This window comes from Mastigoproctus giganteus, chromosome 1 (genome assembly GCF_048544385.1).
Source record: "Mastigoproctus giganteus isolate SK-2022 chromosome 1, ASM4854438v1, whole genome shotgun sequence".
NCBI classification, from domain to species: Eukaryota; Metazoa; Arthropoda; class Arachnida; order Uropygi; family Thelyphonidae; genus Mastigoproctus; species Mastigoproctus giganteus.
The window spans coordinates 63,682,928-63,707,896 of record NC_143575.1 but is presented as its reverse complement, the minus strand read 5'-3'; the positions used below and the strand labels follow the sequence as shown (position 1 = coordinate 63,707,896).

Genomic DNA, 24,969 nt, shown 5'->3' with positions numbered 1-24,969 from the left:
AATATAAAAAACCAGAAGAATGGAAGATAGCAAAAATTATTTCAATATTTAAAAAGGGAAATAGAAATGATACAAAGAATTATAGAGGGATTAGCATACTAAATACAATATATAAAATGTATAGCAAAATAATAAATAATAGAATTAAAATTATCTCTGATGAAATATTAATAGAAGAACAGGCAGGATTTAGAAAAGAAAGATCATGTACAGATAATATATTTACAGGCAGTTTTCGCTTTACAAGTTTCCCGAGTTTACGAGCTTTTTTCCCCCAAGTATCAAGTATTGACAAAATCAAAAATATGAACATTAATTGCAAAAAATTTTTGTTAAATATTCATAAATACCACATTCCAAACCACGTGCATAGCTATAGAATACAGTGTACCCCACTTTACGATATTAATCCATTCCAGAGACACCATCATATCGTTAAAATATCATAATGTGAATCCAATAACCCATTGTTTTTTGGTAATTTGTTTCAAGATCTCGGAAGTTGAAATTTTCGCTATATAACTAAGCTATTTATCTCTCTAAAATGTCATTTTTAAGGTCACACTCGTGACCTTAGAGCCATATGTTGTTGTTATTTGGTTTTGTTTTTAGGAGCATTAGCAACTAAGGCCGTATTGCTCCGGGGATATGCGGTGGTCATTCCCTGACCTTTCCGCATCGGTGGTCATGGGCTCGAACTCCAGTCTAATCAAGAAACGTGTGCTATACACTGCTGCTCCTGCCCACCTCGCTACGGAGGCGCCTAAGGCCATATAAAAGGTCATGAGCATAGTTTGTAAATTGTATTAGTTAAAATGGTAATTTTAACCATTTGAAACCAATTCAAATGGTTAAAATGCACTACACTTTCTTCATTATCATATGTTCCATTATAAGAATCAATTTTAAACGTCTTTGTGATATTTTTCTAAAGCACATTTCTGAAAGTCATGACCATAAAACAATAAAAACAATTTGTACTTTCCGGTTTATTGGGCTTTTCTGTTACTGCAAGCATTTATGAATGGGTAGTAAACTCCATCTTCCTGCATTTGCGAAAATATCGATAGCTGGAATTGTGTGGTTTTTTTCATTATTATGGTGAAATGTGTTTCCCCTTTACTGAAATCTGCAATCATATAAAAAACAAATAAATTTTCAGAATCTTCTCTTCATTCCTTTTTTTTTTAAGCTTTGTAAACTTGTTACCCCACATGAATCGTGTTAGTTGCAATTTGTGTGTGCCGTTAAAACATGCTGCATGCAATCGTGAAATTTATAATTAAAAGACATTACCTTGGAAACAAACACCACTTGAACCATTTCTGAAGAAGATGACTCCTTGTGCAACAAACCAACGTGTGCTGTTGGATAATGAGTGATCAACAAGTGTGCATTTAGTCGATGATGATGATGAAGAATAAACATTCTTTAACATTTGTAAATCATAAATAATTTCTCTATTATTATAATTTCCTTGATTTTACAGGCTACGTTTTCATTTCTTTCTATAAATCAATCATTGCTTAAACAAACTAATTAGCTAACTAATTTCACTGAAATAAACGCTGGGAATGAATTAACTCGTAAAGTTGAGAACTAACTGTATATTAAAACAAATAATAGAAAAACGAAGAGTTTAATTTAGAAATGCATTTATAGATTATGAAAAAGCTTTTGATCGAGTAAACAGACAAAAACTATGGGACATATTGAATAATAAAGGATACCCAAAGCATTTACAAAAATAATACAAAGTTTATATCTAGGAACAAAAATAGTAATAGATACAGGTAATAAATTAACAAAAGAAAGTATAATAAATCAAGGAGTTAGACAGGGATGTAGCTTGTCACCAACTTTGTTTAACATATACATCGAGGATATGATATGTAAATGGAAAGATGAAATTAATACAGGTATATATATTTAAATACAAAGAAGATATACCTTAGCTTAATTTTATTAATTTTAGCTTAATACAAAGAATAGGATTAATACACTGTTATTTGCAGATGATCAAGTAATTATTCAAAATAGTGAAGGCAATTTATAAAGAACAGTATTTAAATTTAACCAAATAACAGAAGAATATAAAGATAAAATATCAACGATAAAAACTAGAACAATAGCTTTTAAGGGGGAAAATACAGTGAGAACAAAAGTAGTTATAGACAATAAAATATTAGAACAAGTAAAACATTTTAAATATTTTGGAATGTGATATAACATATGATTCAAAGAAGATATGAACCAGAAATTAGCAAAATTTCAAAATATAAGCGGAACAATAAAAAGAACTCTGGCTAAGAAAACAAGGAAAGAAACACAATTGAAATTTTACAAAGTAATGACAATACTAACACTTCTTTATGGTTCTGAAACATGGTTACCGAAACAAAGAGACATTAATAGAATACAATCTGCAGAAATGAAATTTTTAAGATATGTTAAAAGATGTACAAAATTAGATAAAATAGCAAACGTAAATATTAGAAAGGAATTAAAGATTTACCCAATTAATGAAAAAATTATAGAATATAGACAAAGAAGGAAAGAACATGTAGAAAGAACATGTAGGTGGAATTACTTGACAAGTACAGGTCACTGTTTAAAAAAAGCCGTGAATTAGGGTTGAATTTGAAGGTGTCTGGATTCTGCCCAGACACGTTAGGAGGAAGTATATGATGAGAACCCTGTCGATCAATTTGGCCCTGGAAAGATTGTGCAAGGCTCAAGGGGTAGAATTTTTTTCAGCCTGGTCTGACTTGTTAACAGGAGAGACTGCTTCTACAGGGATGGGATACACTTAAATAGAAAGGGTGCAAGAATGTTTGCTAATGCTATCGAGGCAGTGTTAGGTGGGTCGGAAAACTGCTAGATTGGGGGGATACAAGGACTAATAGATTAACAGTAACCACTGGCAGAGGTGGAAGTGATTCTTGCACTGCTTCTATTGAAATGAGCCGCAGCCTGGAAAATAAGATGTAGGATATTTCAGAGTCTGCTGCGAATCATTGGAGTACAATTAAACACATGGGTTGTGTTAGGGCAGCTAAAAAAAAAGAACAGGTGCATGTATACTTGCATGTATACCAATGCTAGGAGTTTAGTAAATAAATTTCATGAATTTGAGGTATTGCTCAAAACATCAAAGGCAGATATTGTGGGGATTTCAGAGACGTGGTGTCACACAGATATAAGGAATGCAGAACTGGAATTTGGGGAGTACAATGTCTACAGAAAGGATAGACAGGATAGGAAGGGAGGAGGGGTTATGCCATTAGTTAAGAAATACATAAAATCCAAGGATGTGAAGCCAGTCGACATCACTGGACAGTGCAGTGTCGAGTCAGTTTGGTGTGACATAAGCATTGGGAGATCAAAATTGAGAGTAGGAGTGTGCTATAGGCCTAATGACTCTAATGAGTATAATAAGAAACTGTACAGGGAAATAGAATGGGCCAGTAAATCAGAGAGTCTTATAATGGGGGATTTTAATTTCCCAGATATTGACTGGAATTTGGGTGCTGGTCACTCACACACTAGCAAGGCTTTTGTGGATTTATTGGATGATTGTTTTCTACATCAGCATGTTCGGGAGGCAACTAGAGGGAGTAATACTCTTGATTTGATTATCAGTAGTGATTCTTCATGCATTAAGAATCTGCAGATAAATGAACCACTAGGTGGCAGTGATCACAGTGTGCTGAAGTGGGATTTACTCAAAGAGGTAACTACCATTAGGGGTAAAGGGAAGGGTTATTGCTTTCGTAAAGGCAACAACGATGGACTGAGACAGTATTTAAATTCTATACAGTGAGACCAACTGATGATGTTACCAACAGCAAATTCAAAATGGGAAGCATTCAAAGAACTTATCTTGGAAGCTACTAGGCTTTACATACCAACTAAGAAATATTGTTCAAAGTTTAGGCCTAAGTGGATGTCAGATGAACTAATGAGACATATGGCAGAGAAGAAAAATGCATGGGATACATACAAATTAACATGTGACACAGAAGCCTATGATAGATATAAGTTGATCTGTAACCAAGTTACAAAGAGGTTAGGCAGGCGAAGGCAGATTACGAGAAATCTTTGGCAAGGGATGCAAAGAAAAACAGCAAAGAGTTCTTTACTTATGTAAACTCTAGAAGGAAGGGGATGAATCAGATTGGTCCACTTGATATTGATGGGTCAATTGTTGATGATCCTGCTCAGGTAGCTAACAAACTGAATGAATATTTTGCATCGACATTCACACATGAGAAGTCATTCAGCGAGGGGAATGCCAGAGGTGTATTCAACTCTGGCAGTAAGCTAGAGAATCTTGTAATAACTGAGAGTAAAGTGGAGGAGAAATTGTTGAAGTAAATACAAGAAAGGCACCTGGGGTGGATGGGATCTATCCAGTTATATTAAAGGAGGCAGCAAAGAAAGTAAGCAAACCCTTAGCCATAATTATGAGAGCTTCCTTGGACTCAGGGGGGGGGTACCCATGGACTGGAGATGTGCAAATGTAATCCCAATTCACAAAGGAGGATCAAAGGGCGACACAAGTAATTATAGACCTGTTAGTTTAACTTCTGTTCCCGGAAAATTAATGGAGGCACTGGTTAAAGAAGCACTGCAGGATCATCTAGACAAGACTTCAGTTATAGCTAAGACACAGCATGGTTTTGTTAAGGGGAAGTCTTGCCTGGCCAATTTGATTGGATACTATGATGCAGTCACAAAAGAACTGGATGCAGGGAATAACTTTGATATTATATACTTGGATCTTAGAAAGACTTTTGATACTGTTGCACATGGAAGACTGCTGCACAAATTGGAGCAGTGTGGCATTGGAGGCAAATTGCTGCTATGGATAAGGGGATGGTTGAGTGGCAGAAGACAGAGAGTGGTAATCAATGGACACTGCTCAACGTGGACTAATGTTATTAGTGGAGTCCCTCAGGGTTCATGTTATTAGTGGAGTCCCTCAGGGTTCAGTATTGTTTTCTGTATTTATAAATGATATTGATTATGGTATATCAAGCTTAATGTCCAAGTTTTCAGATGATATGAAGGTTGGCAGGGTTGTCAAGGACACTACTAACACTATGCTACTGCAACAGGATCTGGAAAGGTTGAGCAGACGGGCTGAGAGGTGGCAAATGAAGTTTAACATTGACAAATGTAAAGTACTACATATGGGAAACAGCAACCCAAGAGCAACGTATCAACTCTGTGGTACTACACTGACAGTGGTAGAGAATGAAAGGGACCTGGGAGTGGTTGTGCAGGCAGATATGAAGTTTTCTGAGCAGTGCAGATGGGCTGCAGGAGTAGCTCCTGGTGTATTGTCGATGATATATAGGAATTTTTCTAGCAGGGATAAGGAGGTGATTATTCCCTTGTATAAGACAATGGTCAGGCCACACCTAGAGTACTGTATACAGGTCTGGAGGCTTCATTTCAAAAAGGATGTAGAGATGCTGGAACGAGTACAGAGAAGGGCAACAAGATTGGTGAATGGAACAAAGGGGTGCTCTTACAAAGAAAGGCTTAAGTTTTGCAAATTACAGTGTCTGGAGACTAGGCAGCACCAGCGAGGTGATCTGATAGAGCTGTATAAAGCCTTGAATGGTTTTAGCATGCTCAATGCTGATAGGATTCTTCCTCTTGCTCAGAATAATCACCTGAGAGGGCATAAATTCAAATTGAGAAAAGACGAATGTAGGATAGACGTGAGGAAATTTGCCTTTAGCCAGCAGGTGGTTGGTTGGTGGAACAGACTTCGATCCCCTGTCGTGGGAGTTGATAGCCTAAATAAGTTTAAGGCTCAGCTGGACAGGTATTTCGAACGAACAGAGGGGTGAAGTGGAAGTGGTTATTTTTTATTTATTTATTTTATTTTATTTTTTTTTTTTGGCTGATGCTGCATAAGCTTGCTTTCTTGCATGAAATGCCTCTACTAATGCTAATGCTAAAAGAATGGAAGATAATAGATTCCCTAAATTAGCTTAAACATATAGAGCAAAAGGAAAAAGAGACAGAGGAAGACCAAAGAAAAGATGGGCAGACCTCTTCGAGATCGGAACAGGCAGATCACCTAATCTGTGAAGGAAGATAAGATAAGACTATTAAAACCACTTTTTATTTATTCTGGTTTTTTTTTTTTTCTTTTTTTTTATGAAAACCCCAAACACGGGAGGTATTAGAACCTATAGTACCATGAATGTAGTAAAAGTTTTATTTGAATAATAAAATTCTGTGAATAACTGAATAATGCTCTATTCATTGAATACATTGTTTCTTTACTTTTACTTTTTTTAGCTTTTTTTTATTATCATACTATGATTCCTGATGCTCAGGGCCTTTTTCCCAATTAATTATAATTAAAGGATCCTACTTTAAAGTTTAATCATATATAAGAATTAGCAATATTTAATTAACTGTTAATTTTAAAATTTTAATATAACTAGTTGATTTAATGATACATAAATTAATTTTTGTACACAGATTATCCAATACGAATGAGATTTTTTTTTTATTCCTGGATTATTAAAGAATCTTCCTCTTGCTCAGAATAATTGCCTGAGAGGGCATAAATTTAAACTGAGGAAAGACAGTTGTAGGATAGATGTACGGAAGTTTGCCTTTAGCCAGCGGGTGGTTGAATGCTGGAACAAACTTCCATCATTGTAGAAGTTGATAGCTTAAATAAATTCAAGGCAGAACTTGACAAACATTTGGAGTGAGCAGATGGGTGAAATAAGGGGTGGTTTGTTTTTTTTTTTTTTTTTGGCTGATGCTATATAAGCTTGCTTTTTTGCAGCATGTGCCTTTGCTAATGCTAAGTTGTTTAATTTTTTTTTTTTTTTTTTTTGTAACAACAATAGTTATCTAAATATGCAATGTGACAGAGTTTCAGCATATTACTTTCACACGTTTAAAGAATTTTTAGTTCAACTGTTCATTTAATAAAATTATGCATGAAGAGATGTTACTGCAGCTTGTATCACAAAACTAACAGTTAGTAAACAGTGGACTGAACGTGAATATCAACACTCACCATAAGAAATACAGAAACAACGAATTTATTTTGAGAAGGCATTAACTGCAGCCTGTATTACAAGGCCACTTTCTTAGAGAGGAAGAAAGAAAAATTGTTCCTTCCTTTCTTTCTTATAGCATTTCAAGAAGGGCACCCACTGATGCTCTACTCCTGAGCAGTCAATGACTGAAATAGTCTTTTGAAACTTGCAATGTCAGGGCCTCCTAAAGACACTTTCTCAGTTTGTGAAACAGTATAAACTGTTTGCTTTGGAATAAGAGCTGCATTAGTCTCTTTTCAGGCATAACTTTATTGCTTTTGCATTAATCTATTGGTATTAAAGTATCTAACTTCTTTAAAATATCAATTACAGTATCAATCACGCAAGATATCATTTATTTCATTTCTTGTATCAATCACGTCAAAGTAATTAACTGGTCAAAGTAATCAATCACATCAAAGACAAAGTAATTAACTTCTACATCAAAACTCAGATTATCAAGGAAATCTACTGTATAATTATCAGAACATTTGATTATGCTTAAATAACTGTAAATTATTTAAGCATAATCTAAGAATATATACTGATTAATATATATAAATAAGAATATATACTGACTTCTTATAACAGATACCTCAATTTCTGATAAGATGTTTAAAAAATATTTAATGCTTTTTGCTGGCAACTTTTCTGATGACCTTTTTGACCCAAAATTTAAAACCACAGGACTGAGTTAATCTGGATTTAAAACAGCAGAAACATTTTTAGGCTTTCTTCTCACTGTGATGAATTAATCAGCCTCTGATGAAGGTTGTTTGACAAAAATATCAGATTTTTCTTCTATCAAATTGGAAGAAAAAGTTCAAAAATAGGGTGGTTTCCCTCCAAATAGATTAAAAATCCAAAGCTCCATATTTACATGAGGAAGCAGAGAATATGTTACCATGATTTAAAATATCTACCCTTTGGATCACAAAACAGTCAGTTCTGCTATAACACAGTACGTGTTCCTAAAAATCTCTGCATTATATTTTGTGCATTAAAAACAACAAGGCTTATGGGAAAGATTGGGATGGAGGCAGAGCACTAAAAAAAAATGTTCAGGCTGATAAGTAAAATGCTAAAAAAAAATTAGAAACCCAATAAAATTGCTTATCTTAAATTTCTAATAAATTAATAAATATTTCAGTAAATATAGCACTTTACCTTGACAAGATATGAAGTTTATTTGATTGATATTCCCGTTCACTGACATTTTCCCTTTTTTTTTTTTTTTTTTAATTGTAAAATTTAAAACAGTAAAAAAGATAAGCAATCAATAACGACAAACATGGGACACACAAATTGCACAAGTGAGACAAGTTTGCGAAGCTTAAAAAATAAGAATGAAGAGAAGATTCTGAAAATATATTTATATTTTTTATATGATTGAAGATTTCATGGAAGGGGAAACACATTTCAACATAATAACGTAAAAACCACAGAATTCCAGCTACTGGTATTATTGCAAATGCAATAAGATCGAGTTTACACTCGTTTATAATTAGATTGCACTAACTGAAAATTCCAATAAACCAGGAACTGCAAATTGCTTTTGTTTTATGGTAGTGATCTCCAGAAATGTACTCCCTCTACTCACGCTATCACACCCCACAAAATTTCTGTTTGAACAGAAAAATGTGAGCTCCTGAAAACATGAGTCGGCCTACAATACCACATGTTATCATGTGAATACAGCAAATGACAACAGTGTCTCCAACCAATACAACTACAATAAACGGGAAATATATCTCTCACACATTTGATGTTTGACGTTTTTTAATCTTCATAAACTTATATTATCGTGAACGTAGTGCAGGTCACCAGGTTCAGCTTGGTGCCATGTTTTGCATTCACCTGGTGTTACTCACAGATGAAATCACGAATGAGCCAACATGAACATCACATTATACTCAACATTGTTCCCTAATATATCAGTCACATTGGAGAAAATTTGTGTTGCAAAAATGGGCATTATAACAGAACTAACTCTATGGTAAACCCCTATTAATCCAAATAAATTGGGAGAAGAGGCAAAGAATAGTTAATAATCTGGATTAGTGAAGCAATATAAGCAAGCAAGGTATATAATATTGAGTTTCTATCTCAAACAAACTCTACAATTTGAGTCTTTATCTAAAAAATATCAGACACTTTACTTCTAAGTCTTTATTTAAAAAAATAAAAAGGTGCAACACATTTATTCATCATTAGATGACTCAAAGCTCAAACCAAAAGCAGATATTGTTCTTGAGCATACTAATACAGGTGTGAAAGACCTGTCAAGCTTTCTCTGAATAGATACGTGCTTGTTCTTTAATTATGACCTCTCTCACAGATCTTAAGTACCCATATAGGCCTACAACTCTTGATTTGATGAAGACGAAAACCAAACCAAAAGTTGCACATAACTGATCACTACATCAATGCCATCTCTCAAATTGCTGTGAAGTATAATCAGAGATTCTTCTCTTTCACCTAGTTCTTCATTATCTGACTCCACTTCCACAGCAAAAGCCTTAGCAATCTGCAACAATTACTTTCTCTGTCAGCTGCTGAAATCCAGGGACTTCTTTATCCAGTTCATGCCAAGCTTAGATATTTTCTTGTGTGGCTTCGGTCTCTCCAGCTGCCCTGATCACAGTCTGAAAGTCCTCTAGCTCGAACAGAAAACTCAAAATCAATGTCACTATCTGTGACCTGTAAGAATTTTTTCCCAGCAAATGGCTAAAGTTTTCTTTTTGATGTTCCTCCGTGAACTAGCCCAGTTGAAAATAGTAGACTTGATATTGTGTGACCTAATATTTTCCACTGTTCTTCTTCCTCTTATGCTCTCTTCTTCATCCACTTCTAACCAACACTACTAGGACCACATAAAGAAACTTGCACCTGCAGAGCTTCTTGCAGACCAAAATGATTCCTTGGTACATTGGCTGTAATAAGGAAGTTGTGTTGGGTGACAAAACCAAGCACTATTTTACCATCCTTGCTAGACAGATTTGCAGTATCTCAATGTACAGGAACATTGTCAAGAATCATAAGTACCTTAATCTGGTCATCTGAAAATTTTAACACTTCTGATGCCTTCTCACTTTGGGAACAAAATGGTACCAGTCCTTTGTAATGTCGTGCATGAACCAGGCATTTTGCAAGTTGCAACAGACAATAGGCCATGTATGCTGTTGTTGTTGTTTTGTTTTTAGGAGCATTAGCAACTAAGGCCATATTGCTCCGGGAATATGCGGTAGTCATTCCCTGACCTTTCCGCATCCTCTGTATTTGGTGGTGACGGGCTCGAACCCTGGTCTAATCAAGAAGCGTGTGCTACACACTGCTGCTCCTTCCCATCTGGCTACGGAGGCATGCCATGTATGCACGAAATCTTTTAAATGCCCTTGGTTTCTTAGCCTTGCTCACCACAACAGTTCAGTCAATGGATCCCATCTGCATTAGAACAAAGAAATGTAGGCAATTTCTCCTTGCTCTTTTTCTGCCCTGTTGTTAACTGTTCTGTGCAAGTGGCTTGTGTATTTTCTGGCTGAGCATGACAAAACGGGACTATTTCATCAGCATTATATATTTGAGAATTATATAAATCTGATTTTGTTATTATTTCATTGTTTCTTTCTAACTGGCTCCACACTTTCAACATCATCACTTCACCACAAATTTTTCTATTATAGTGATATTGTTCTTTTGCCTAAACTGCCAGAACTCAAAATGTTTTGAAAACTTTTCTGCTTGAGCCTGCAGCTCAGTGCCATGCATGCCCGCAACCATTAGATATTGCTGCATATACCACTTGTATACAGTTTCTTCAAGCAACATTTTTATTTTATTATTTTTTTTTTTTGGCTTCTTTAATGTCTGCTTATTTGATACATTGTTTTTATCAATCCCCACATCAAATTTTAAAGCAAATTCCTTTATTGCTTCTCTTCATTTTTTTAATGTCTGACACTTTCGGTTGGCTTATGCCAAATTCTTCAGCAATTTTCTTCCAGAAACACCTTTTTAAAGTTGTTCTATCACTTTCAACTTGTTAACAATAATTAAAGTAACATTTTCTTTTTTCACCACTTTTTGACCATTTAAAATTCATAATTAGATTAAAATATTTTAACTTAAATAACAGCACAACTTCATGCTGACTACTATGAATGTTCGTACATCACCAAGCCAACGACAACACCAGAGAGAACGTTGAGAGGTAAAGCTACAGAGTTATCAGAGGTTATGAATGGGTGGAAATTAGATTCCATCCAGGCAGTAAGCCATCCATCAATCAATATAAATTAGCTGTATCCAGAGTAGTGAAGGCTTACTGTATACCTTTTTTTTAGGTTTCTACATTAATTACCACAAAAAAAAAAATTATCAGGTAAGATTCACAAATTAATAAATGTTTGGAAATTTTTAATTTTAGATGTTTGACTCTGATTACCCTTTATAATGTTTAAAGTCAGACAGTATTATCAGATTCTGAACTACTCTGCATAAGTATTACATTACTCTTTAAAAATTCATTTAACTGGAGAATAATCAATATTTAACTTCATCAAATGATACTGCAATTTCATATACATACTTGTCTTTCCTCTACTGCCATTGTACTGTATAAAGTAGTATTGCTATTCCAGTAGATGGCCAAACTGTCCAAAGTTACCATCTAAAATTAACAAAATAATTAAGTTTAATTAGACAAAACTAAAGTCAGAAATTATTATTAGTAGTAATTACTTATAAGTAATTATATTAAATTAAATAATATGTAAAAGCTGCCAAAAAAGTAGACAACTCCGATCCAATTCAAAAAAATTCATTAAAGTAGATGGTTAAACTATAAATAAATTTAACCATAGCTACAAAACAAATTTAATCACACCCATAAAAGTCCTATTTCACAACATATTTACTCATACAATATTTACATCTTTTCCCTTACCATATAGGAAAGTACTTATGCCACTTACAAACTGATGGTATTAAATCAAAAATGTTTACTTCTAGGCTTCAAATCATGTTCATTTGTCACCATTATCTGACAGTACCATCCAATATGACCACTCACATTACTGAAGTTTCTGTCATTCCATTATCATCATGACTGTTAAGTGTGTCCTTACATACTTCTCATGCATTAGAATAAGTTTCTAGACCACCAATTTTGTTGACTGTAGACTACTTTTCTCTTTTTCTATCCCTTTCATTTAATCTTATCATTCCAGTTCTATTAGCGTCAGTGCTTGAGTCTATCTTCTTTCTTGTTAATTTAGGAGATGACTTATACTTGAAAGATTTACTGAATGTGGAGAAATTTTTAATTGAGGAACCAATATAATCATCATCAAATGGTTCCTCAATGTAATCCCTTCTTCACAGGACAATATAGACAGATATTTTGCAACAACATTATCCTTTTCTCACCAGTAAAGATATTTCCAATCCAAATGCTTTAATCTCCATGGATCAATGCTCCAATTGTTATGTCACTGATTTAAGAAAAGCTGGAAGATTTTGATCCTAAAACAACTAAAATTTCTGCCCTAATCCTAACAACAAATATTTCAACTTACAAATGAATACATAAATGCTAGAGACTTTTTCAATAGTTGAGTTTAGCTCCACTGACTTTCCACTTAAATAGGATATTGGTTTCAATTGTCCATCATGGCAATGTTGTGTAGCTAATCCCTACAAATAACATTAATGGAGTCATCAGTTGTCAAATAAAAGTTTTGTCATAATGAGGTGAGTTAGAATGTGCTTCACTTAACCCATACTTAATTTTTGAAAGGCATCTGTTCTCTGGAGAGCTAAAAATATTTCTGCTTTTCTTGTGAGATTAGTGAGAGGAGAATCTGTGAACATGTGGAAATAAATATCTTATAGCAGCTTGCTATTCCTATCAACTGTCTTACTCACCTCACTATTTTAGGTTGTTGACGGGTTTGTATGGATTCCATATTATGGTCGATGTGTCCTAAGTCTCGTACTTAGGACACATCAACCAAAAAGGCACGAGACTTGGATTAGCGACACTTAGAACATTTTAACAGAAGATTATTCTCAATGGCTTTTGATAGCACAGCACAGAATCTTCATAAGAGATTTCAAGTCCTTGGAGTATATAAACACTATTCTGAAAAACAAGGACACCATTCCTTAATAAATTACTAGCACAGAACTCATTAGAGCTGGAAATGATTGGGCAAAATTCTTTTTGGCAAAATTGAACATTTTAACAGAAGATTATTCTCAATGGCTTTTGATAGCACAGAATCTTCATAAGAGATTTCAAGTCCTTGGAGTATATAAAACTATTCTGAAAAACAAGGACACCATTCCTTAATAAATTACTAGCACAGAACTCATTAGAGCTGGAAATGATTGGGCAAAATATCAGAAGTTCTGCACAACTGATATTTCTACCAGAAAGCTGTGAAAGAAAATACTTTGTCTTCCTTCTTCAGAAAATATCCTAAATTTACGACCAATTTTATAAACTAAAACTGGCATCATTTAAACAAGTTTTATAAATGATGCTAGAACTAGGGGACATAAATTCAAGTTACGGGGGGAAATGTTTAGATTGGACTGCAGGAAGTTTTATTTTAGCCAGCGAGTTATAAATTACTGGAATAAGTTGCCTTCATGGGTGGTAGAGGCCGACAGTTTGGGGAAATTCAAAGGTCATCTGGATAGTACTTTCGGGTAAGGGAAGCGCATAGGATGATAGGATTAATTTCCTTTTTATTTAATTTTTAATTTCATTTTATTATTTTTATTTATTTATTAATTATTATTATTTATTTAATTTTTGTTTTTATCATTGTTTTGTTCGGATTTTTTTTTTTTTTTTTTTTGGCTGGTGCAGCATAAGCCATAGGCTTTCTTGCACCATACGGCCGTTACTAATACTAATACTAAAAGTTAGCTAAGACATCTATGCTCAAAAGAATATTAATGGAAACAGTCTCTGAATTCTCTGCTCTGAGGTCTAAATGAATTGTATAGGGAAAAAATAAAGCTGATTAAGGACTACAGTTTAGATGATATTTTTAATACAGACAGGACAGGTATAAGCTGTTGCTGAATCATACACTTGCTGTAAAGAATGACTGTTGTAGAGGCAGAAAGAAATCAAAGGAACTGATTGCACTTATTGCTACAATGCATCTGGAACTGAAAAGATGAAGTCTTTAATCATTGAAAATCAATCAAGCTTTTTTTCAAAAACATATCATCCCTTGTAAATATCAAGATAATCAATGAGTATGGATGTCTCGATACTTATTTAATAATGGTTGATAAATGTTTATGAAACAATCCAAACACAAGGTTTTGTTGTTGTTGTTTGGTTTTTAGGAGCATTAGCAACTAAGGCCATATTACTCCGGGAATATGCGGTGGTCATTTCTTGACCTTTCCGCATCCTCCGTATTTGGTGGCCATGGGCTTGAACCCTGGTCTAATCAAGAAGCGTGTGCTACGCACTGCTGCTCCTGCTCACCTGGCTATGGAGGCGCCACACAAGATTTTAGTGCTGATCAATAATTGTAGCACATAATGCAGTACAACTGTACTGCATTATAGAAAATGCTTGAGTTACTCATCTACCACCTAATTATACTGTCATATTCATAATGTAAAAGTTTATTACTGAAGTCATTTTCTCAAATGAATGCTTCTTGGTCATGACATTCACAAAGAAAAAATTAACATAAAGCAAGCAAGTGATATGATTTCTGTAGCTTTGTGTTGTTAGACAACCAATAATTGTGAAGTGTTGGCAATATAAACAGGACTGATTCCAATAGAAAAGTCTAGCAATGTTACTGAACAAGAAATCCAACTGAATGTTGACGTAGGAAAAAGTATGGAAATCTGTTGTTACCATGGCAGATGTTCCACGCAAAGTAGATTTTAAAGATCATATGTCAGAAAATGATAATTTACTCATTACGTAAAAACTAACATATAGAAAAATCATTGAAACCATGAAGGATGATACAAAGTTTGATGGCATTGTGATTAAGATGATTATGGTAATGAGAAAGATGATGTTCATTTATTGGAGAGGACAAAACTATTACAGAAGAAATTGCAAGTATCAAAAAAAAAGTATAGCAGTTTGTTCCTAGTTTTAATAATGTTCCAGATGCTGTTTTTGGTCAGATAAATACTACTGATGAATATTTAATGACAACTGCAACAAAAACTTCAGTTCAAACTAAAATCACTGACTTTCATCTGAAGAAAAAAAAGGAATACCTCGCATAACGCAATTTCGAACAGCGCGGGTTTCATTATAGCGCGGTTTACAAATTGAAAAAAAATTAACTGTGTTACACACCAATACATTTGATATGTATGTATTATAATGCCAGCACGTAGGCCAATGCGTTATGGATTCAAGGCCACGCTGACTGTTGTCACAACTCTCATTATATATGGACTCTGCTAGCATTCATACATTAGTAAACACTCTAGATTCCGAGCGGTGAGGTCGCTGATTGTGCGTAAGCTGTACAAATATTTTTCACTGTGTATTTTTATTAAAGATTATTTTTTAAAAACGTTATAGCTTTATACGCAAATATGAGTGGAAAGAAGAAATGTAATGGCGCTGAGTTCTTCTAGATCCAAACATCGAACGAGGTATGAAAGTAAGGCAGGTGTTGCAAAATGACATTCGATGTTATGAAGAGATGTATGCAGATAAAAAGAAGGAAAAAAAAAAACTGTGCAAACTAAGCTGATCAGTTATTTTTCGACATAAAAATACAGTACATACTTCACCTATATTCTTTTGGTATGTACATAATGCAATAAAAATCATTTGTACTGTACTTACTGGTATTTTTCATTTTTATCATTTTAGCTTTTTTCTTTGCAAGAACTTCATGTGCATCGATTTATAGTAAACAAACACCTATATATTTTTGCAATTCGACCCATATAATCAAATTGTCGGAAAGTATTACATTAAAATACAGCACGGTTTTGCATAGTGCGGTATTTTTTTGGCACGAATTAACCGCACCATGCGAGGTATTCCTGTAAAATGCATTTTGTGCATTATTATTTAAAATTAATATGTGTAAAAGAACAAAATTAATTGTCTCACTATATATGTTTGTGTTTATTAAAATTTAATATTGTACTTTACTTCATTTCTTGCAAATAAATATGATTCAAAATAGACAGCCTTATAAAAATTTATTTTTATAGTTACATTTTGCATAATATTATTTTTAAGTAAAATAAAGCATAAATTTCTAATATTATATGCCATCTTAGGAAAGCACAATAAAACTTCTTTAAATAAATTGATTCTTTGATCATAATATTAGGCAATATTCATTGCAAAGGAATTTTGGTACAACGAAATCATTCATGAATCCCCATGAAGTTTGTTGTAAAGGGATATTACTGTATATTCAATTATAATTCACTACATTTGACTGTATCAAACCATTGGGAACATTAACAAGAGCATCATTATACTGGAGAAATGTTACTTAGGGAAAAATCAAGGAACCTGTGGTTAAGGATACAATTCAAGACCATCTCAACAAGAATGCTACCTTGAACAGATCCTAGCATGGTTTGGTAAGGGAAAATCATGCCTAATCAAACTAGTAAATTCTGTGATGTAGTCATTAAATAGTTGGATGCAGGTAACAATTCTGGCATTACGTATCCAGACTTTAGTAAAGGTTTCAGTACCATCTCTCATGGAAGAATGCTATATAAACTGGGAAGTTGGAATTATTGATAAAATCCTGCACTGGATTGCAGGCTGGCTAAAAAATAGAAGACAGAGTTGCCGTAAATGGTCAGTCTTCAGGGTGGTGGATCAATGTTGTTGGTGGTGGTGGTGTAGATGTTTATTGGCAGGGGCAACTTAAGCCAAAATGTGTCTATTCTGGTACTTGGATAGATGCTGGAAATTTGCTTTATTTGATTTTAGAAATAGTCATATAATCTTGTTTGTTTAAGAGAAGAAGAGCCCAGATTGGCATTGTTTCCCAACAGGTGGGTTAGTGATAATGGTTCTTGCATTTGCATCAGAGAATGGAAAGTATGATTTCTGATGTGTTTGTTGTTGTTGTTATTTGGTTTTTAGGAGCATTAGCAACTAAGGCCATATTGCTACGGGGATAAGCGGTGGTCATTCCCAACCTCTTTGCATCTTTCGTATTTGGTGGTCACGGGCTCGAACCCCTGTCTAATCAAGAAGTGTGTGCTACACACTGCTGCTCCTGCACACCTGGCTATTTCTGATGCCATTTCTGATGTGAGAATGAATTGAACGGTCTAAGAGAATATGCCGGACTGTAAGTTGAGATGAACAATGCGTGCATATAGGAGAATCGTCACCCACGAGCAGGAACAAGTGGGTCGAGTGTGTATGTGCCCTATGCGCAGTCTTGCCAGTATTACCTCTTCGTGCCTGTTTCACCTGTAGCTGGAGTTCCATAGTTGTGGTTCACATTTAATTTCAAACAATTTATTGTTCATATGGGTCTTCCAAATGTTTAACCACTGGTCTCTACGGATATGTGTTAGTAAATCTATACAGAGTACTTGGTAAGATGGAGGTGCGGTACTGTTTGGATGTTTGGCTGCTGTTGTTGTTTGTTAGATTTATTGGGCATCAGCAACTTAGGCTATAATGCACTAATTACTGTTTGATATTTTCTTTGTTTTTCTTACAAGTGATAGGGGTTCAGATAAGGTGATATTTATTAATAAATTTTAGAAAAAGAAAAATGTCATCCATGTTCTCTCGATCTCCTAGGACACACTGTAGTGTTAAATGATTGTAATTATGAAAATTAGAGGAAAAAGCTGTTTTCCGTTCTTTTTGATATTGCGGGCATTCTATGATGATATGATTTACTGTTAGTTGGCATAAACAATTACTGCATTGTGGAGGGTTACTGTTTGTTAGTAGATAGCTATGAGTGAGGAAAGTATGATCAATGCATAATCTGGCTAGAATAGTTCTTCCTTTCTGTTTCGTCTCAGGCTGGATTGCCACTGTTTAGGTTCTCTCTTGATTTCAAAAAGTTTATTATTTGTCTGATCTTTCTCTGCAAGCATCTCCACACTTCTTTATATGTCTGTTTGATAAAGGTCTGTCTGTTTGATCATAATAGACATATAAAGTTTTATATGTCTTATGATCACTATAAGGAGTCCTGAAATTAGATGGCATCACATTTGTAGCAATTTTAGCAGCTAAATCTGCCTGCTCGTTTCCTAGGATTCCAACGTGTCCAGGGATCCAGCAAAATATTACGAGCTGTCCATGAAGTGCTAATAACTGTGCCAAAATTATCTGTATCAGAGGATGACTAGGGAAGGATTTACACTGTAGAGCATTAACAGCACTTAACAAGTCCGTATATATGATGGATTTAGCGTACGAGGCTTCTTTTATATTCTCTAGGGCTGATAGAATACCATATAACTCTGAGGTATAAGTACTGCATTCTGGTGGGAGCTGTCTGGAGATGGTGGCATTTGGTAGTACTACAGCTGTGCAAACTTTATTACCAGTTTTGGATCCATCTGTGTATAGTTGAATGAAGCTGCTAAACTCGGTGGAGTGAACCATATGTATTTGTCTAATGTTGATATCGGGGAAGTTATTCTTTCCCCATTGCTGAAAATGTCTATCAATATGTACTGGAGGCAATTTCCATGGCTGGGTTTCAATGCTAGTGTCTTGGAGAGCGTTAGAAAACTTCAGGCCCCAGCTTGTGATCAAAGCTTGAAGCCTAATGCCAGATGGTTTGTTTCAATGCCGTTTAGTTTGATAGATTTCTCTCCATTTTGGCATGAAGAGACATTGCCACATGGGATGATGTGGGAGACTGCTGATTTTGGCTGCATAATTTAGTAGTAGAGTTTCTCGCCTAAGGTGTAACGGTGGTTCATAGGCTTCGGTATAGAGGCTTAAGATTGGTGATGTGCGAAAAGCCCCCAGTGCAACTCTTAGTTCACTGTGATGTACAGGATCGAGCCATTTCAATACACTTGGCCTGGCCGAGTCATATGCAGGCAACCCATAGTCTAACCAGGATCTGATCAGTGAGCAATATAGATGTAACAACACATAACGATCTGCACCCCATGACATAGAAGAAATTACTTTGAGAAGGTTTTGTTTTCTAAGACAACTTGTACGAATAGGTTTTATACATTCTAGGAAGTTTAATTTTTTATCAAGTATTAAACCAAGAAATCTAATACTAGGTTGGAAAGTAATACAACAAGAATCCAACTGAAGGTCTGGATCAGGATGTAAAGAATATTTGCGACAGAAGTGCACAGCAGTCATGTTTGGTTTAGAAAGCCGATATTTATTATTTTTGGCCCAAGAGACTATTTTGTTAATGGTGTGCCTTGTAGTTGTCTTTCACTAAGTCTCATATTTTGAGAATGACATGACATGGCAAGATCATCAGCATACAAGTATGCATCAACTGTGTTAGGTATGCACTTGGTAATAGAATCAATCCTAATGGCAAAGAGTGTGGCGCTCAACACTGATCCTGGGGAACTCCCTCTTCTTGTACATATGCTCGAGATAATGAAGAGCGGAATCGGACCTGAAAGGATCTATTGCCTAGAAAGTTCTTAATAAATTTCGGGAGATGATCCTGAAGTCCAGATTTATGCAAGTCCAGAAGAATCCCATATCGCCAAGTTGTATCAAAGGCTTTTTTTCCGGATATTTGTTTCGGCCTTGATAATGAGATCAAGCATACATCTTTTTCTCCGGGAACCATACTGACTTGGACTGTTTTGAGTCTCTAAAAACCATGTCAGTCTAGCGTTAATTATTTTTTCCAATATTTTTCTCAGACAACTGGTTAGAGAAATAGGACTGTAATGTTTGGGATTTGTGTGATCTTTCCTTGGTTTCGGGAAGGCTAGCACATAAGAATGGCACCAACTAGCGGCGCAATACTCCTCTAAGAAAATTCTGTTATACAGTTGTAAGAGGACAGTTAATGATTCCTCACTTAAATGACAGATCATGGTGTAATAAATTGCGTCGGGACCTGGAGCACTATTTTTCACTCATGCAAGTGCATTACGCAATTCATTCATGGTCAGAGGCAGATTATAAGAATGAAGGATGTCAATATTGAAATTTAGTTTGTATTTTTCTCTCTGGGATTTTAACAATTGAAATGCTGGTTCATATGTGGAAACAGCTGAAAGCGTTTCAAACTAAGTACGTAAGGCTTTGGCAATTTCAATAGGTTCAGAGATTTCCTTCCCTTTTACAAGTAGAATAGGAGAAGTCTGTGAGTATTTACCATTAATTCTTTTGATTTTTTTCCACATTGTAGAAGTATCTGTGGATCTGTTTATGGTAGAGGCATAATGTGCTCATGCTTCTCTTTTACTCTCTCGTCTTATATGACGAGCTTTAGCTCTGGCTCTCTTAAACTGTAGGAGGTTAGCTGTGGTTGGATGTTTTCGAAAAATATTCCAATATTTGTTCCTTTCTTTTTTAGCACTTTTGCATGCTTCGTTCCACCACATTTTTGGATGAAGGAAGCCAGATTTTGGATGATGATTTTGGTATAGCAGTCTCTGATGCTTTCATTATTTTATCCGTAATGTAGCTTACTGCAGAATCAATTGTGCGGGTTGCTATGAAGACAGTATCTAAGTGAGCTATTTCTTGGTATTTAGTCCAGTTAGTCTTAGCAAATTTCCAGGTTGTCCTAATGTTACTCTGAGGAGTAGTACTTATTCAGAAAGTACAGATGATAGGAAAGTGATCACTACCACGAGGGTTATTAGTAACGGTCCAGTCTATGAGAGGAAATATCACTGGAGAGCAAATTGAAAGATCAATAGCAGAGCTTGAGCCAGATGGTAAATGCATGTATGTGTGAGCACCAGTGTTTAAAATAGTCAGGTTATGTTTATCTAAAATTTTTTCAATTATCTGTCCTCTGGAGTCAAGATGTTGAGAATCCCATAGCGGGTGATAGCCATCCCAGTCACCCATAATACAAAAGGGAGCAGGTATTTGCATTACTAAATTATTTAAATCAGCAAAGGTGTATGTATGATTTGGTTATAGATACAATGAGATAATGTTATTGTGATTCCGAAGGTGACACAGACAGCAATTGCCTCTAAAGATGTTTGCAGGGGGTTAGGTCTAGGGGGCACCAAAGAGTTCACTGTGAGTGCTCCTCCATGAGCTAAATTAGATGAGTTTCTATCTTTTCTATACATATTGTAATGCTTAATTGTCATAGATATTGCATTTGTGAGATTTTTTTCTTGAATGCATATTGGGCGCCTCCGTAGCCAGGTGGGAAGGAGCAGCACTGCATAACACACACGCTTCTTGATTAGACCGGAGTTCAATCCCGTCACCACCAAATACGGAAGATGCAGAAAGGTCAGGGAATGACCACCGCATATTCCCGGAGCAATATGGCCTTAGTTGCTAATGCTTCTAAAAACCAAAATAACAACAACAACAAATGCATACTGCAACAGGCTTATATTCAGATAGGAGATCATAAAAGTCATCAAAGTTAGCACGAAGCCCACGACAATTCCACTGAATAACTGTATCCATTGTTTGGTTTTAGCTAGTGTCTGCTAACTTCCGTAAGGTAGTTTGCTTACGCCTGTCTATTTTTCCTTTTTCCTTCTTTGAGAAGACTGGTCTGCTTGTGTCAATGTCACCACCTTCTGGATGAATTTCAAGAAATGTGTCATCTTCATCCGCTTTTTCATCGGTGTCCATGGTATCAGATCTGAAAGTGTGTGTTTCAGTTCTTTCAGAGCTCTTAGTTTGTACTTTCGGTTGCTGATTGGGATTCTTATCTGGAGGTGTTGTTACCGATGTATTTACTTCTTGGGTTGCATATTTGGAGGGAGATAGTTCTTTTAATGAAGTAATTAATGATTTCGCCCAACCAGATATAGAGATATTTGGAGGGACGGAGAAGTCGGTCTGAGTTGATATTGAGCGTAGCCATTGAGTAACTGAGGCGTACGTAGATGATTTAGTAGGAATTGCAAAGTGTTTCTTTGCCTCTTGATATGACACTTTGTTCTCTATTTTATATTTCTGAATGTTCTCTCTTTTCCATTGGATACAGTCCTTAGAGAAGGCAGAATGATTTCCATGGCAGTTAGGACAGTTTTGGGTTTCATTATTACAGTCCGTATGTGTGTGTTCTTTTGAACCACAAGAAGCACAAGTGACTACACCTCTGCACACAGTTTGCGAATGACCGAATTTTTGGCACTTAAAGCACCGGACTGGGTTGGGAATCTACGGCGAACGTGGCATCTGAGGTATCCAGCTTTATAGTTGTGGGGAGATTTGGTGACTTAAATGTCAATATGACTGTTCGAGTAGGGACAGGCTCTCCATCTTTTTTGATGACAATTCTTTTTGCCTGGACTACATTTTGGTTGCTTAATTCAAAGACAAGTTCATCCTCTGATACATTTAGAAGATCCCATTCAGATATTACCCCTTTAGAGGAGTTGAAGGCAGCATGTGGGGTAACCTTTGTGGGAATTCCACCAAAGGTATATATTTTCAAGAGCCTTTCAGCATGTCTGTGTTCACTCATCTCCACTAATAGGTCTCCAGATCTTAGTCACCGAACCATTTTTGGAGGGCCAGCCACATTTTCGAGACATTTCTAAATCAAAAATGGGGAGAGCTTACTCAATGGTTGGTCTGTGGAGGAATGTAATATTAAGAAGAGCGGAGCAGAAAAATCTGTCCCTTCTTTTTTTGTCTCTTGGCATGAGATTTCTTCAAATTATCATGGTCATCATGTCTATTTGAATCTGGATCAAGAGATCCATAGTTGGACTGTTTTGTGTTGTCCATAGTTGCTCCTTTTAGTCCCGGGAGAGTGGATTTCTCCTCCCAGGCTTCCAGCCACGCCACGTGAAGGCAGGAGCGGTGCCACCAGTGACCAAGCGATAAGGTTGTTAGTGCGTTAGTAGATTAGTCTTATATACAAGAAGAAAGTGGCTTTCCTTTCTGTTGAGTAAGCTGACTTCTTTACTTTAGAAGAGCAAAATTATATAACTTTGGAAATAAGAAAATAACGCTCAACTACAATCAATCGCTCTTTTAAGAAAATCGCTTTCAAATCACTGAAGAATCGCTATAGTCACTTGGGGCCAGATGTTTGGTAGCCTGGTCTGCTGTTTCGTTACCTACAATGTCAGCATGCCCTGGAATCCAACAGAAGCTTACAGTATGATTCCTATTCCATAAACGATTTAGACCAGACTGTATTTCTTTTACTAAGGGATGTGGAGTTGAGAATATATTACTTATTGAGGACAGTGCACTCATGGAGTCTGTATATATTAAACTACTGGTGTTGAGATGAATATTGATATTCTCAATAGCTAGCTGGATTGCATACAGTTCTGCAGTATAGCTGCTGCATTCAGTCAGGAGAGATACAGACACTGTGAACAAGGAAAAAAAAAAAACTGCTGTAGCACCATCTGATTTTGAGCCATCAGTATATATTATGCAGCTCTGTGCGTTGCTATAAGCATGTCCTTCGTGCAGTTGTTTGATGTTAGTTTTACAGGGACTATTGCCCCCCCATTGTTGGAAATATGTGTCACAGTAAGGTAGGTTTGTGGACCAGGATGGATCAGGTATTTTAGTTTCTTTGAGTATATTTTCAAAATGTACATTCCAGCAGTGAATCAACTCTTGTAATCTAACATCAGTGGGTCTGTTTTCAGTGGGCTTATTGTTAGAAAATGTTATCCATTCAGAATTGAGAGTAGCAGTTGATTGGGATGATCTGGAAGGCTTTTAAATCTGGCTGCATAGGTGAGTAGTAACATTTTCCTCCTGAGGTGGAGTGGAGGTTCGTTTGCCTCTATATAGAGACTTTGGACTGGGGAATTTTGGAAGGCCTCAAGGGCAGTGCAAAGAGCACTGTATTGTATGGTATTTAGTCTTGTAAGCACACTTTTCCTGGCTGAGTCATAGACGATTGCACAATAGTCTAGACACGACCTGATGAGAGAATGATACAAGTGCAGAAGAGTGTATCTATAGGCACCCTATGCTACGGCAGAGATAGCTCTAAGTATATTGAGTTTTTTCAAACAGATGGTTCTAAGATAACTTATATGCACGGAAAAATTTAGTTTCACATCTAGTGTTAAACCTAAAAAGCGGATATTGCTGGCGAGAGGGATCGGATGATTTCTTAATTTAAGTTCAGGTTATGGATGTAATTTGCGTTTTTCACAGAAATGGATCGCAATTGTCTTTTATTCTGATAGACAGTAACCATTTTGTTGAGTCCATGTCTCCAGCTTGTTTATGGAAAGTTTTAGCTGTCTCTCAATGGTAGTAATGTTCGATGAATGGTATGATATGGCAAAATCATCAGCATACATATATATCTCTACAGTTCTCTAGGAATATCTCTAGGAATATTCTGTCATGGTGTTTAGCCTAATTGCAAAGACGGCATCACTAAGTATGGACCCCTTGTAGCACCCCTTCTTCCTGGATAACACATTGTGACAGTACATTCTGGTGACAAACTTGAAAGGTTTTGTGCTTAAGAAAATTCTGAATGAAATTGTGGTAAGTGTCCTCTCAACCCCATGGAATAGAACTCTTGAAGAATGCCATACCTCCATGTGGTATCAAAAGCTTTTTCAATGTCTAGACTGACCATCGCTAGATATTGATTTTTAACATAAGTGTTTCGAATATTGGTTTCAGCTCTTATCATAAGATCCAAGCAGGATCTGTTTTGGCAGAAACCATATTGGTTGCAATTTACCAGAATTTTACTTTAAAGGATCCATTTTA

At 35.6% G+C, this 24,969-nt stretch overlaps 1 protein-coding gene across 4 annotated transcripts in view; it reads right to left on the bottom strand.

Moving 5' to 3' along the window:
- Window positions 1-24,969, bottom strand: part of Vps13 (vacuolar protein sorting 13C) — a 1,645,987-nt gene that overhangs the window by 1,537,252 nt on the left and 83,766 nt on the right. For all 4 annotated transcript variants that reach the window (XM_090373229.1, XM_090373247.1, XM_090373239.1 and 1 more), the window contains exon 6: window positions 11,671-11,751. In XM_090373229.1, coding sequence (XP_090229355.1) covers window positions 11,671-11,751 — 81 coding nt within the window. The remainder of the gene's footprint in view (window positions 1-11,670; window positions 11,752-24,969) is intronic.